Source organism: Neoarius graeffei, chromosome 8 (assembly GCF_027579695.1).
Source record: "Neoarius graeffei isolate fNeoGra1 chromosome 8, fNeoGra1.pri, whole genome shotgun sequence".
NCBI lineage: Eukaryota > Metazoa > Chordata > Actinopteri > Siluriformes > Ariidae > Neoarius > Neoarius graeffei.
This window is the reverse complement of record NC_083576.1, coordinates 61330112-61347158: the sequence shown is the minus strand read 5'-3', so window position 1 is coordinate 61347158 and position 17047 is coordinate 61330112. Positions and strand designations below refer to the sequence as shown.

The 17047-nt window shown below is 40.9% G+C and overlaps 1 protein-coding gene across 1 annotated transcript in view; it reads right to left on the bottom strand.

Annotated features, from left to right (window-relative positions):
* Window positions 1-7929, bottom strand: part of tsc22d3 (TSC22 domain family, member 3) — a 69059-nt gene extending 61130 nt beyond the window's left edge. The window contains exon 1 of the mRNA XM_060927974.1: window positions 7229-7929. Within this exon, the coding sequence (XP_060783957.1) occupies window positions 7229-7542 (314 nt within the window). The 5' untranslated portion in view covers window positions 7543-7929. The remainder of the gene's footprint in view (window positions 1-7228) is intronic.
* Window positions 7930-17047: the final 9118 nt, after the last annotated feature.

Below are 17047 nucleotides of genomic sequence, written 5' to 3'. Positions count from 1 at the left end.
GCACTGGTTTTAAAGTACTGTACGTTAGAACGGAAGTGGCATCATTTAACACACAAAAAGAGTAGAGTGTTTTGGTAAACTGGGATGTATGGATGTTCTCAGCCCCCCACTCACTCATTCACTCGGGTTTGTTGACGGTGTAGTGTAGTGGCTGGTTGTTTTATGTCCCGGGGCACCCTCATGTCTGTGTCACCTTCTGGCTCTGCCCTTTTAGTTATGCTGTCATGGTTAGTTTTGCCAGAGTCCCTGCTTGCACTCAGTGCAAACTGTAAATTGTTCTTACTCATTAGGTGACATTGGGAATACCTAACAACCTGTGTGTTCTGTCTCTCTCTCTCTCTCTTTCTCCCCCCCTTCACTCTGTCTGTCCCTCTGAGTTACATGTCAATCCTGAGATTGAGATGCTGACCTCTTCTGCTCCTCGGACCTGCCTGATCCATCCTGATGCCCTACGTCTGGCTGGAGTCTCATCACATCGCTCCTGTAGAGGACGGCCCCATACGGACAGTCAAAAGTCGCACTTGGAAGACGCTCTGGACACGTAGAGTAATTCATTTATGTCTGAGAACTACAGTTGACTTGCTAACTTTAAGACTGCAGTTGTCATGAACAGTTTTGTGCTCAAGTTTCCATCAATGAATAGCTTATAACTTTAACAAACCAGACTTCATGTTAAAACTATAATGAATTTCCTGGTTACACAGTTATACTTTGTGACGCTACAGGACACAGTTATAGAAGTAAGTTATTTATAAACATGTTATCTGTTAACAGCCAAATGAGGATGGGTTCCCTTTTGAGTCTGGTTCCTCTCGAGGTTTCTTCCTCATGTCGTCTGAAGGAGTTTTTCCTTGCCACCGTCGCCACAGGCTTGCTCATTGGGGATAAATTAGGGATAAAATTAGCTCTGTTTAAAGTCTTTAATTTTCTGTAAAGCTGCTTTGCGACAATGTCTGTTGTTAAAAGCACTATACAAATAAACTCGACTTGACAAAAAGACCAACAATGAATGAAATTCACTTTTTTATCACTGATGAATAAGAGCTATTAAAAGATTTTGCAAATGTAGTTATTCAGAATGAGTTTCGTTAGAGCAGTGCACAAGTTACAATGATTTATATGACAGCACTGCTGAGTGTGTGACTGTGATTGGTCAGAAGGTTTAATAAATTTTCTAAAACTGTACGAGTCTGAGAAGAGTATCCGGTTTATATTACCGTACCTGTTCTAATGTAATTTCTAGAGCAATAAACGTGTCGAGGATTTGTATGGTGGACACTCCATATACCATACTTCTCTTTGTGGATCTAGCTAGCTAGCCAGCTAGCTATTTTGTTGATATGTTAAAGTCTGAGGAAAGCTTTTTTTTTTTTAAAGAAATTTTCAGGACAGCGGCACGGTGGTGTAGTGGTTAGCACTGTCGCCTCACAGCAAGAAGGTCTGGGTTCGAGCCCCATGGCCGGCGAGGGCCTTTCTGTGCGGAGTTTGCATGTTCTCCCCGTGTCCATGTGGGTTTCCTCTGGGTGCTCCGGTTTCCCCCACAGTCCAAAGACATGCAGGTTAGGTTAACTGGTGACTCTAAATTGACCATAGGTGTGAATGTGAGTGTGAATGGTTGTCTGTGTCAGCCCTGTGATGACCTGGCGACTTGTCCAGGGTGTACCCCGCCTTTCGCCCGTAGTCAGCTGGGATAGGCTCCAGCTTGCCTGCGACCCTGTAGAACAGGATAAAGCAGCTACAGATAATGAGATGAGATGAGAAATTTTCAGGACAGAGGATATTGTGGTTTCTCAGAAACCTGGCATCGTTTTAATTAACTTTAAGGGAACTAAAAAAGAGAGGCTGTTGAGGGAACAACTCTTTATAGCTCTTATACCATGAATGAGCTATAAGTAGTGATAAATTAATTAAATAGATGTGTCATTCTTTAATAAAGTAAAAATGAAAGTTAGAATTGGTGTAGTGGTTAGCACTGTCACCTCACAACAAGAAGGGTCTGGGTTCAAGCTCAGCAGCTGACAGGGGCCTTTCTGTGTGGAGTTTAACTGGGATTAGGTTAACATGGGATACCTTGAGCAGGGCACCTGCTCTCTGGGTGCTATAGCATAGCTGCCCACTGCTCTGGGTATGTGTGTGTGTGTTCATTGCCCCAGATGGGTTACATGCAGAGAGGAATTTCACTGTGCTTATGTGTACGTGTGATAAATAAAGTTGTTCTTCTTCTATAATAGGAATAAAACATGACTGTGCTTGTTTTTGAAAATAATCAACTAACATACACTACCGTTCAAAAGTTTGGGGTCACTTTGAAATGTCCTTATTTTTGAAAGAAAAGCACTGTTCTTTTCAATGAAGATCACTTTAAACTAATCAGAAATCCACTCTATACATTGCTAATGTGGTAAATGACTATTCTAGCTGCAAATGTGTGGTTTTTGGTGCAATATCTCCATAGGTGTATAGAGGCCCATTTCCAGCAACTCTCACTCCAGTGTTCTAATGGTACAATGTGTTTGCTCATTGCCTCAGAAGGCTAATGGATGATTAGAAAACCCTTGTACAATCATGTTAGCACAACTGAAAACAGTTTAGCTCTTTAGAGAAGCTATAAAACTGACCTTCCTTTGAGCAGATTGAGTTTCTGGAGCATCACATTTGTGGGGTCGATTAAATGCTCAAAATGGCCAGAAAAATGTCTCGACTATATTTTCTATTCATTTTACAACTTATGGTGGTAAATAAAAGTGTGACTTTTCATGGAAAACACAAAATTGTCTGGGTGACCCCAAACTTTTGAACGGTAGTGTATAATAATGTAGCACGCCCTGAAATGTTTTATTCTGTTCATAAATCACTATCATTGTTATTGCAAAATGTTTCAGCAATACAAACATTATAAAAGGACATCGATGACCTAGGAAGGCTGTGCACCTGATTTGACCTCTCCCTGATTTTCATCAGTCATGAAATTATCATGAAATATTTTCATTACCCGTGGCCTACGGGTCTTGTGGTATTAAGTGAGTAATACAAGAATAATATTTTACTTTATTGGCACAATAAAGTAACCATGAATCATTTTGCAATCAATCAATAATTCACTATAATTTACTGTAGCTATTTAGCTTGAATTTAATTCCTTAACAGCTAATCAAACTGATAGACTTCTCAAACTCTACCTGGGACTTGTTATCAGGCCACTTACTTGGCTGGTGTTTAAGTTTATTGGTGAAAGGTAATAGCACACTGTGGCCATTAATTAACATTCAGTAGGGAAAGAGAAAAGACACAAAAGATTCTGGGGGGAAAAAGGCACAAGATATGACGCTAAAAGATGCTACTTTGCTATGTAATGCAAATGATCTGATAAATGTTACACAAGGAAACTTGTTTGCAGGGTGTGTTTGAAATATTTCACTTATGTATTGTACTGTGGTACTGTGCAATGACAGCTGCTAATGCCATGTATTATTATTATCCTGAGCCTGAAAGACACTTCTGTTAGTTATTCAACAAGTGTAAAAATACTTTTCACACCTCCATTAGTCCTTTCCTTTCATACAGTGGCAGACTATATTTCAAACTGTAACAGGTTTAAGAAGGAGTTCACATTCTGTGGAAAGGGAAAAAAAATGCACCGAGTGATTATATAAGTGATTATATCACCTTTAAAAGTGGTCTCTTGGGGGGTTTGTTTGTTTGTTTGTTTGTTTGTTTGTTTGTTTGTTTGTTTGTTTGTTTTCCATACATACTGTATATATATTCATTCTATCCACATTCACTGGATATGAGCAATCGCGTGCTCTGATTTGTGACTCTACTACTAGGCTATCAGCTCATATAGTGTGAGTAGAGAAAAACAAAATGGCGGCACATGTTGCTGAACTAACCGAGGACGAAGTAAAAACTCTACTCAAAAACAAAACCCCAAAACCTGTTATCAAGTATTTAAAAGAAACAGAAATAGCGAAAAGAATATCGTCCCCCCCCCCAATATCTCCTGTTCCACACTCCAGCCCAGTCGGTGGCAGTAATGCACCTTTAAGTGGGTTTGCCAACCGCCAAAAAAACCCTAAAGAAGAAGAAGAAGAAGAAAACCCCCAAAAAATACAAAAAAGCAACTAAATATGGAATAAAAGTATTTGACGGTAAGAACGCATCTTTTTTTATCTTTCAAGAATTATTATTATTATTATTATTATTATTATAGCATTTTTCACAAATTGCTACTGTCATTTCACCAGTTTGTTTACTTTCTAAGCAGAAATTATTTTATCTCGACATTTTAGATAAAGTTTTTATTTATCGAATTTGCAAAAAATAAAAATACTCTGTTTCTCAAAATCCAGTGAATGTGGATTGAATAAAACAGTTATTCCACTCAAACTCGTTGTACATTGCTTATAGCCAACTCGGTACTGTGCCTCGTTGGCTATCAGCTCATGTATGACTCGATTTCATAATCAATTTTGTTTTCACTGTCAAAAAGTCAAAGTCCTTCCTGTGCCTCTCCCATCCAAGTACTAACAAGGTCCTTAGGCACATTGGGCAGCACCAATCTCTGTTTCTATAGCCCTCAGCCTCTCACCTATTACATAGCTAGGTTTACAGTGGGAGTTAGTTCTCTGGTAACCACAAGAGTTTGACTCCACACTCACATCTGTATTGCAGCGTGCCTTGCTAGATGGCAGTAGGTACCATTTTTATGATGGTCTTTGGTATGATCCGACCATGAGTAGAACTTGCGATCTAGAGGCGGACGTGCTAACCACTAGGCCAACTCACGGTCACAAACTACATTTTCACTGTAGTTAGTGAATAATATGCTTTAAAATGAATAACTCAGTGATAAATTGAGAGTAACGAAGCACCAGCAAACGTAATTTATACAAAAGATTCTCGCTGCTAGATAAAGAGGAAGGCTGTCCGGAACCCAGGCTCAACCGTAGGTCCAATTATTATATACTATCATTGTATTAGTATTAGTGTATTATTTATATTGTATGATTATTCTTCACACATTGTAGTCTTTGAGCATTGACAAATTAGGATTAATAATAAAGGCTACAGTTTCTTCTGGGGTTTTATAGAATATTTTTCAAATCATAAGATGATTAATTTAATTTTATTAGCTTTGCCATAGCAAAATACATTATGGCTGGGAAACCACTACAGCTTGCACCAATTACAGTGGCCCCATTGTATTTAATCTGCATGTCTTTGAACTGTGGGGGAAACTGGAGCGCTCAGAGGAAACCCACGCAGACAACATGCAAACTCCACACAGAAAGGCCCCTGTCAGCCACTGAGCTCGAACCCAGAACCTTCTTGCTGTGAGGCAACAGTGCTAACCACCGTGCTACCATGATGATGATGGTGGTGGTTTTTGTTGTTGTTATGATCACCCCTGTACACTACCATTCAAAAGTTTGGGGACAATTTGAAATGTCCTTATTTTTGAAAGAAAAGCACTGTTCTTTTCAATGAAGATCACTTTAAACTAATCAGAAATCCACTCTATACATTGCTAATGTGGTAAATGACTATTCTAGCTGCAAATGTCTGGTTTTTGGTGCAATATCTCCATAGGTGTATAGAGGCCCATTTCCAGCAACTCTCACTCCAGTGTTCTAATGGTACAATGTGTTTGCTCATTGCCTCAGAAGGCTAATGGATGATTAGAAAACCCTTGTACAATCATGTTAGCACAGCTGCAAACAGTTGAGCTCTTTAGAGAAGCTATAAAACTGACCTTCCTTTGAGCAGATTGAGTTTCTGGAGCATCACATTTGTGGGGTCGATTAAATGCTCAAAATGGCCAGAATAATGTCTTGACTATATTTTCTATTCATTTTACAACTTATGGTGGTAAATAAAAGTGTGACTTTTCATGGAAAACACAAAATTGTCTGGGTGACCCCAAACTTTTGAACGGTAGTGTGTGTGTGCATGCGCACATGCATGTGTGTTTGCATGTGTAGTTATTTTCTTCATTTTCGTATTTCTGTACCACTTGTTAAGTCGTTTGCCTCTTTACCTACCTTTATGAGTGCAGTTTAACAAGAAGCGACATTGTAACTGAAGTATGTTTTGACATTTCTCAACGTTACAAAGTATGAGAAAAGCATTCTACTACAAAACAGCTTTACTTCTGACTAACATTCTGCATTTTATGTTAACTATGCATGTATGTTTCTAGAATAATGATGGTTAATACATTTTAAAAGCATATTCTGTCATGACAGCACTATCAGTGTATATCTTCTGTTTCGACTTATTATTATTATCCATCCATCCATTATCTGTAGCCACTTATCCTGTCCAACAGGGTCGCAGGCAAGCTGGAGCCTATCCCAGCTGACTATGGATGAGAGGCGGGGTATATCCTGGACAAGTCGCCAGGTTATTGCAGAGACAAACAACCATTCACACTCACATTCACACCTACGGTCAATTTAGAGTCGCCAATTAACCTAACCTGCATGTCTTTGGACTGTGGGGGAAACCAGAGTACCCGGAGGAAACCCACGCAGACACGGGGAGAACATGCAAACTCCACACAGAAAGGCCCTCGCCGGCCCCGGGGCTCGAACCCAGGACCTTCTTGCTGTGAGGTGACAGTGCTAACCAAAGCTAATAAAATTAAATTAATCATTTTATGATCTGAAAAATATTCTATAAACCCCAGGAGAAACTATTATTATTATTATTATTATTATTATTATTATTATTATTTCACCATTATAAATCTCATCTATACAGTATCTGTAAAGGATTTAACCTTGCTACAATTTACTTAATATCCAAGCTTATATCCTTAAGTGTAGCATTCATAAAGAAAGAAAGAAAGAAAGAAAGAAAGAAAGAAAGAAAGAAAGAAAGAAAGAAAGAAAGAAAGAAGTTTTGAGTTCTTTAGTAGATTGAGTTACTGAGTTTGTTTGTGCTTAGATCTCAGAAATGAGATGACAGATTTGGTTTGAATTCTTTGGCACAGTTCTATTTCTTAAATTATCTGTGAGGGAATTCCTTTTGTTCAGGGTTCAGGAATCAACATGCTTTAAACAGTAATAAAGACAAAATATTTCCTTAAATTGAATTGTTATGACACCTTTATAACCACCACTGTAATGAAAGCATTGTAAGTTAGTGTGAATGATTTCCTGCTTTTGGTCATGTGTGTGTGTGTGTGTGTGTGTGTGTGTGTGTGTGTGTGTGTGTGTGTGTGTACCTGTGGAAGAAGAGCAGAATTGACAGCATGGTCTGGTCGATGTTGCTGTTGCAGATGCCCTCGTTGAGCAGGTAGCAGGGGTCACGCACCACCGACTCCAGCGAATCCTGTCTCATGATGGTGTTCAACTTGTCTGTGTTCAGGTTCTGGAAAATCAGCTGGTCCCGGAGCTGCCTGAAGTTATTGATAGAGGTCGGGCTTCCCAGGCTGGGGAGTCCAGATCGTCCTGGTTCTGGCTCGCTTCCATTGGCTAGATCCAAGCAGCAGCTGCAGCAATCCAGGCCAATGGGGGAACGACAGTCTTCGTTTGACATCAGGCCAATTCAGGGAAGATAGATTTCCTCTCACATGCACATACACAAACACACACGATCCAATCAGTAATGCTGGCAGCTCTGAAACTCCAGCGAAGCAGGCGTATGTTTGTTTTAGCTGTGAATATGGAGAATTCCTTGCTCCCTTGCCTCCCTGCAGGTGCTCTCCGTTGGAGCTCTAGTCATCCAAGTGGGTGGCTGGACAAAAACTCTGTGTTTGTGTATATGTGTCGATGTGAGTCCTCCGTGAACGTGTACAAGAGTGTTTGAATGAGAGTGTCTGTGCTATGCCGGTTATGTGTGCACAGGGAGGTGATATGGCATGCAGCGAGTGTTTGAAAGCAAAACCAGAAGCTGTCGAAGCTTTTCTGTCCCCTCCTCCTCACACCCTGTACTTTTTTCCCTGCCCATGTGCGTGAGTAGAGCAGCACACAAGCAGGATTGAGAGAGAGGGAGGGTGAGAGGGAGGGTGAGAGGGAGGGTGGGGAAACTCCTGTGACTGGTATGAGCTTCTGCTCTGTGCATGCACAACCGCCCTCCCCTTTCTGTTCACACATACTCACATCACAAATTAGGAGAGGACCTCAGTGGAGGAAAAAAAAACAGTTTGCATGTGCTGAAATGGAAGCTGTAGAAAGAAACATGAGGGAGACAGAATAAACGTGCACATAGAGGACACGTACTCACGCTGTGCTGCTTAGCTTCATTTTATTGCACTGATTTTAAACACGTTTGCATACAGTAGGTGAATGGATTAATGTCTCAGGAATGTATTTGTAGACGGGTATGAAAGGCTCTCAGCTGTCTTTCGATTCCTGTTGATATGCAGGATATTTAAGCAATGCTGCATGACAGCAAATTATTGTACAGTTCTTTGAGTACTAGCACTTAATGGCTCAACATCCATTGGTTTTGTGCATGTGTGTGTGTGGATTGAGAGAGAGAGAGAAAGAGCAGGCAATAGGGCAAGGTCTATGGAAGGACGCCAAGAGCGTCTGCTTAAAGTCCATTTGTTGCCCCTGATGACTGTTTTTATTGTTATTGCTGCTCATTAATTTACAAAAGATAAATAAATAAGTAAATAAAACATGATAATGCTAAATAACTTCTATGTCCTTGTGAGGAAGTGTGATATATCAGCCTGATTGCACAAGCAGCAGTCTCCTTCTTGTTTTTTTTTTTTTTTTTTTTTAAACCAAATGTTAAATGGATGGTTGTCTGTGTCTATGTGTCAGCCCTGTGATGACCTGGCGACTTGTCCAGGGTGTACCCCGCCTTTCGCCCTTAGTCAGCTGGGATAGGCTCCAGCTTGCCTGCGACCCTGTAGAACGGGATAAAGCGGCTAGAGATAATGAGATGAGATGTTAAATGGAAAAATCCTGTAGTTCCACCATGGCATTGCATGCAAAGGTCATTAAATGGTGCATATCTTCCCCATAGAACAGGTTTACCTCAGTTCAATCTTGTTGGTATGGAAGACTAAGTGTTGCATTATGTAGCGCACTACTGTTTGTTTTGACCTTTAATCTGAGAACAGAATTCGAGAGCTGAACCCAATCTGCCGCTTAGTACAGCAAAGCCATGGCAAAGGGTGTTCTTCGGAGAAGATCTAGAGAAATTTCCTGATGTTTGTGTGCAGTGTCAAGACAACACCACAGCATTTTTCTATCTGGTGAAAAAAAAACCCAGGAACTCTGTTTGCACAATCCCTGTGCTCTGATACCTAACAACCTGTGTTTTCTCTCTCTTCTTCCCCCCCAATCTGTCCCTCTGAGTTACATGTCAATCCTGAGATCAAGAAGCTGATCTCTTCTGCTCCTCAGACCTGCCTGATCCATCCTGATGCCCTACGTCTGGTTGGAGTCTCATCACATTGCTCCTGTGGAGGACGGCCCCATATGGACAGTTGAAAGTCACACTTGGAAGACGCTCTGGACTCTTACAGTAATGCTTTTGTGGCTGAAGACTACAATTGGCTTGCTAACTTTGGGACTGCGGTTGTCATGAACAGTTTTGCACTCAAGTTTCCTTTAATGAAGAGTTATAACGTCAACAAAACTGACTTCATGTTAAAACTGTTAATGTTATAGTCATGTTGTCTGTTGTTGTCCAGGTGAGGATGGGTTCCCTTTTGGGTCTGGTTCCTCTCAAGGTTTCTTCCTCGTGTTGTCTGGGGGAGTTTTTCCTTGCCACCGTCGCCACGGGCTTGCTCATTGGGGATAGATTAGCAATAAAATTGGCTCATATCTTGGGTCATTCAGATTCTGTAAAGCTGCTTTGGGACAATGTCTATTGTTAAAAGCGCTAGACAAACAAACTTGACTTGACTTGATATTGCATGCGTGAGAATAAAAGCAGACAGCGGTAATGTGTACACTGTTATATAAAGGGTTACATGTGATGCAATGGAGACACGAGAGTCATCATTTCACAAGAAATCTTACTTACTCTCATGTAAACAATATGCACTATTGTGTCTGAAACATACAAGACACAAAACGTCTACAGATTGTGCAAGCTGAATAAGGGTATGTGGCTTGGTAACTCACATAACATCTTTATAAACATTGTTATTGAGGTAAATCCTATGGGTGGCAGCAGCATGGTGATGTAGTGTCGCCTCACAGCAAGAATGTTCTGGGTTCAGGCCCTTCTGTGTAGAGTCTGCATGGGTTTCCTCCAGGTGCTCTGGTTTCCCCCACAGTCCAAAGACATGCAGGTTAGGCTAATCGGTGGCTCTAAATTGACCATAGGTATGAATGTGAGTGTGAATGGTTGTGTGTCTCTATGTGTCAGCCCTGCGATGACCTGGCGACTTGTCCAGAGTGTACCCCGCCTTTCACCCACAGTCAGCTGGGATAGGCTCCAGCTTGCCCGCAACCCTGCACAGGATAAGCGGCTACAGATAATGGATGGATGGATGATGGGTGGCACACTGGTGCAGTGCTGTCACTTCAGAGCAAGAAGGTTCTGGGTTTGAACCACATGGCCAACTGGGCCCTTCTGTGTGAGGTTTGTATGTTCTCCTTGTCCCTACATGGGTTTCCTTGGAGTGCTTGGTTTTCCTCCCACAGTCCAAAGACATGACGATTAGGTCAACTGGCTCTCTGTGATAGTTTGGCGACCCGCCCATGGTGTATCTTGCCTCTCACCCAAAGTCAGCTGGGATTGGTGACCCTGACGGGTAAACAGTATATAGATGAGGGATGGATGCAAATACTATATATAATAATAATAATAATAAGTTAAATGTATATAGCGCCTTTCAAGAAACCCAAGGACGCTTTACAATAATAGACAAAGAAAGAAAAAAATTAATTAAAAATATAATAAGAATAAAAAATAAATAAGTAAAAAGTCCACCAAGTAGGGGTCAGGATGTAATTCCCGTGGTGTAGCAGCCACAGTCCCACCAAAAGGCACACGAAAACAAGTCCCACATCTCCAGCACCGCCGCCACGACGCCATCAGCAACATCGCTCAGAACATCACGCCATGGATCCACAAAGCGAGCAGAGAAGCTCTGCCACGCAAAGCGCTGGTGTGTCCCAAACCGCCTGCACAGCCGCCGCGACACCACCAAGCAACATCGCTCGGAACATCACGCCAAGCGTTAAAGCGCAGAGCACTGGACAACCATGATGAAAATGAGCAACGAGCTCACTGCAGTCCACAGCTGGGAGCACAGGCATCACCCACGGCGAACCAAGGCCTGGAGGGAACCGATGCCCAAAACTAGGTCCGGAGCTACACCACCACCGGTGGAGAAAACACTCAAACAAACATCAAACTACACAAACACGGGGGCGTCGTGGCTCAGGTGGTTAGGGCGCCATGCCATGAATGCGGGCGACCCGGGTTCGATTCCGGCCCGAGGTCATTTCCCGATCCCTTCCCGTCTCTCTCTCCCGCTCATTTCCTGTCTCTGCACTGTCCTATCCAATAAAGGTGCAAAAAGCCCAAAAAAATATCTTTAAAAAAAAAAAAAAAAAAAACTACACAAACACACAGAAAAAAAATAGAAAAAGAAATAAAATAAAACAAAAAAGCTCCGTTTATATAGTAAATATGTTATATGTTTATATAGTAAACAGTACAGAGTGTTCCTCATGAGCATGACATAATCTAATGTATGTCAATCTGTTTCTAGTTCTCGCTCTGTTCACCTACATTATTCATAGACCTCAGCCTTGAGGATTATTTATCCATCTGCTAAAACCACCTCGCTTCCTACCCTTTAGTCAGTCATTTCAACTAGTAATCATGCAACACATACATTGGATGTTCCAACAGCAACCTGTCTGTTTCACAGACACTACATCTGTTTTGTATTTGCATATTTGAATGTCACATTGAACTTCATTCCTTCTGGCCTTCATCCATTCCTTCTGGCCTTTTTTGGCTAAATTCTCATGTTGCCCAGTCTCAACCTTAGCCTTGGTCAGAGATTCATCTACAGCATGTTCACTCTCAGAAAGAAACTGGAGCTTTCCTTATCTATTACATGTGTACAGTGGTGCTTGAAAGTTTGCGAACCCTATAGTATTTTCTACAACGTTGTATATTTCTGTATAAATATGACTTAAAACAACATCAGATTTTTACACAAGTCCTAAAAATAGATAAAAAGAACCCAGTTAAACAAATGAGACAAAAAATATTTTCTGGTCATTTATTTATTCAGGGAAATTGTCCAATATTGCATATCAGTGAGTGGCAAAAGTATATGAACCTTGAGGATTAGCAGTTAATTTGAATGTGAAAGTAGAGTCGGGTGTTTTCAATCAATGGGATGACAATCAGGTGTGAGTGAGCACCCTGTTTTATATAAAGAACAGGGATCTATCAAAGGGATCAGGGATCTATTAAAAAAATCTTCACTCTGTATGTTTGTAGAAGTATATCATGGCACAAACAAAGGAGATTTCTGAGGACCTCAGTAAAGAGTTGTTGATGCTCATCAGGCTGAAAAAGCTTACAAAACAATCTCTCAAGAATTTGGATTCCATTAATCTACAGTCAGTCAGGCAGATGAAGGAAATTCAAGAGCACTGTTACCCTCTCCAGGAGTGGTCAACCAACAAGAGCAAGGTGTATAATTGCTGGGTTTCACGTGACGTCACATCCGCCTCATTAGTTATTCGAAACTTTAGCTGTTGGTCTACCAAAGCTCAGCTGACAAAGCGTTTGTACGGAGAAGGTGTGTTGCTCGCATGAAAAATGCCTTACGCTTGCGTTGTTTTAGGTCGTTCAAAGTCAAAGTCAAGTTTATTGCATCCATATCAATGGAAATTACATTCCATACGCCCACCGTCATGCCCACATAATAAAAAAATATGTTCGAATCAATCAAACCATGAAACTGATAAAAGTTTCTTCAGGGTTCCCCATGAACTAATAAAAAAGGGTGAACGAACACAGGATTTCACAAAAAGACATCGAGAAAGGTGGCTTTTGAAGCTCTCACTGAAATCGAAGGGAGCCGAGTCGAAGCATGCTCGGGTTTGCAGTGATCACTTGGTGAAAGGTTTGTATCTCCCTCTCAGCGATGTCCTTAGTGTTTTCCAAGTACTTTTCTTGCTATGTGTCGTTATTTTACGGTACTTTTTTCTCACCCCTCACAAAGTCCATATGCATGAAGGTCATGACAAAATTCGTACCCAGCCATACAGTTACAATGCGCCGTGATCACTTCTCCATCTTGTTTAACTAAGATCCAGGTCTTTAAAGGGGTTTCTGATGAGCTTTGTGAATGATTTACCTGAGAGATAAGAGCCAACACAAGTGAGAATCAAGCGAACTGTTGTTTGTTTCCACTTCAACTTGCAGTACTTTGTTGTAAAGACACAAACCAAAAGCTTAAAAAAAAACCTACTTACATGGGCAAAAACAATACAGGATTCATTCGGCAGCGACTTGATACCGAGGTCCTTTACCCAGCCACATACAAAAAAGTTGTAAGCCTCCTTACTCTTCCACGCTTTCATCTGTTTTGCGATGTAGAAGGACGTCTGCAACACCAGATAGTTCGAGATGTCGGGGAACTTGACTGAAGGGTAGTTTTCAAGATCATATGACAAATCCTTCTTTCCCAGATTGTAGGGGGTCTATTCTATTGCACATAGCAATCTTCTGAATATATCTAAAGCGAGCAGTGGCTTCTAGATTACGAGCGTACTCTGATAAGTTATCACTAGTTGTTTGCATTATGGCAGCTGTTTTGGTTTGTTAAACCACCGGCTGTTTTACCAGAAGTGAAATCGCTAAGAAAAGTCACATGAATGAAACCCAAGAATAGTCTATAAGGTCGTCAAGTAAACCCAGGGTAACTCCTAAGCAACTAAAGGCCTCGCTCACATTGGCTAATGTTAATGTTCATGAGTCTATCATCAGCAGAACAGTGAACAACAATGATGTGCACAGCAAGGTTGCAAGAGGAAAGCTAATGCTCTCCAAAAAGAATGTTGCTGCCTACCGACAGTGTGAGATCACATGGACAAAACAGAAGGCTACTGGAAAAATGTTGTTGATGGATGAGATCAAAATAGAACTCTTTAGTTTAAATGAGAAGCTTTATGTTTGGAGAAAGAAAAACACTGCATTCCAGAATACACTGAAAGGAAAACATTGCATTCCAAACCATCATTTGGCAGAGTGACTTGTGTGCTAAGGGTTGTTGTCTTGCTGTGTGATGCACTTTGTCTTGAGATTCAGTTCACAGACAGATGTCCTGAGATTTTCCTTTAGAATTAATTGAAATAATTCAAAATTCATTGTTCCATCAATGATGACAAATCATGCTGGCACCTTATCCCATCTGTGAAACACAGGGGTGGTAGTATCATGGATTGGCCCTGTTTTGCTCCATCTATGCCAGCATGATCTGTCATCATTGATTGAAAATCTCAGGACATCTGTCTGTGAACTGAATCTAAAGACAAACACGCAGCAAGACAACGACCCTAAGCACACAAGTCATTCTACCAAAGGATGGTTAAAGAAGAAAAAATTAATGTTTTGAAATGGCCAAGTCAAAGTCCTGACCTTAATCCAATTATGCAAGCAGTTCGTGTGAGGAAACCCACCATTATCCCAGAGTTGAAGCTGTTCTGTACAGAGAAATGGGCTATAATTCCTCCAAGCCAATGTACAGGACTGATCAACAGTTACCAGAAACATTTAGAGGCTGTCCACACGGCAACGGATTCAGGTGAATCTGATAAAATTGTTTATCGTTTCGGCCTGGCGTCCACACGGCACCGGCGTTTTGGGCGCCCCAAAACGAGAACGGGCTCCAGAGTGGAAAAGTCTGGCAACAGTGGCGTTGCGAAGTCGTCTGGATGAGTAGAACGGATTTGTTTACGATGACGTCACAACCACATGACTAGAACAAGCAGCACTCTCGCTGTTTTGTATGAACCACTGCATTGCATTCACTTTTGTATACAGCTTTTCTTTTAAATGAACAAGTAACTGAACCATTTCTTGAATTTCTTTTTTTTATTGGATAAGACTGCTTTTCAAAATGTTCACACACAATATAAAAAGTTATATAAATTATATAAAAATGCTTTTCAAAATGTTCACACACAATAAGAAAATTAAGTTATATAAAACTATGCACACTAATAAAACTAATTTGTACACACAGAAGGCATGATTTCCTCGCGTAGTCGCAGCCATCTTCTTGTTGTTGTTGTGTGCTTGTTCCTGTGAGTGCTTCATGCCAGGTAGAAGAAGGGGTTTATGCGCATGCGTCCTACTTCTTCTTCTATTGTTTTGGTGTCTCCGATGGGACCGTCTTACAGCGCACGTAGAGGTGTGGCATGTGTATTGCATCGTTTTCAGCAAGCGTTGCGTTGCCATATGTACCTGATATTTTACTGATCCGTTGCCCATGTGGACGCGATATTTTTTTAATAAAATCTCGTTGCCGTTGTCTCGTGGATGTAGCCTCAGTTGCAGTTATTGCTGCACAAGGGGGTCGCAACAGAGACTGAAAGCAAAGGTTCACATACTTTTGCCATTCATAGATATGTAAGATTGGATCATCCATCCATTATGTATCCCAGCTATCTGTCAGGGTCACAGGAGCCAATCCCAGTCGACTTTGAGTGAGAGGCGGGGTACATCCTGGGCAGGTCGCCAATCTATCACAGGGCTAACACAGACATGAACAACCATTCACATTCACACCTATGGGAAATTTAGAGTAGCCAGTTGACCACATCCGCATATCTTTGGACTGCGGGAGGGAACCGGAGCCCCCTGAGGAAACCCATGCAGGAACATGCAAACTCCATACAGAAAGGCCACAGTGGACCACAAGGTTCAAACCTAGAACGTTTTTGCTGTGAAGTCACAGCGCCAGGCGACAGTGAAATAACACATACTAAGAAAACCAAAACTTTCAGGAACTTGGTCATGATATAGAAATATTATTTTAAAAACTGTGTGATAAGTAACCAGAGTGAACAGGATACTCTTTTATTTTACCTCTGGGATTAATTTAAATCCTGAAACTGCGCTGAATCTACACAAACAGCCTTGATCAGAAGAGTACTTCAGTCTACTTTCGAAAGGGTGTCTTTCACAATTTAGGTCAACACTGAACAGCGCAATGATCAGAATGTTATGTAAAATGCAAAACAAACAAAAAAAACCCACAGTGTTCACCATTTTGCAGTTAAAATATGACAGATTTTGTAATATTGCAAATCAAAATAAAGCTTCTTTGTGACCATGAACAGTTATACATCATGGTCATGATCTGACTCACTGTCAGTGACATCACTGCATTTAGTGGAGGTGTGTATGACTTACCACAAGATACACGCTACGCTTCAGTCACTTAAGAAATAAACATGAAAAAAGTGATGAGCTTGCGAATGGATACCTGAATGAGTTTTGTACTGTTTTCAGTGTGGAAAAAACTATCACTTTATCGTTTCTGACACTAAAAATGCTGACAATGCTGTATGAACTGAATTGGAATAACAGAATTTTTGTAGATACTATGAACTGATGTTAGAATTGAGGTGGAAATTAAGATGCCAAGGCTTATTGCAATGACAGTATTACACCACCACCCCATTCACAAACATGAGATTAAATAAATGATGTTATTCAGGCAGGCTGTATGCAGAACATGAAAACAATAATGTTAATAATGTTAATATACACTGTCCGGCCAATTAAAAAAAAAATCTCACACTCTAATATTTCCTTGGACCACTTTTAGCTTTGATTATGGCATGCATTCGCTGTGACATTGTTTCAACAGTGTAATGTCATAACATTTATTTCAGTCCAGAGTGGCACTGATTTTTTTTGCTGACATCTTGTATTGACAACAGGAGAGTCGAATCACTGTGTAAAGTCTTCTCCAGCACATCCCAAAGCCTTTCAATGGGGTTAACCCTCATCCTACCGACTGGGGTCCGATTGGACCCCAGAGGGTATTTTTCATATGCCACACAATTATTATTCGCACAATTTTTTTTTA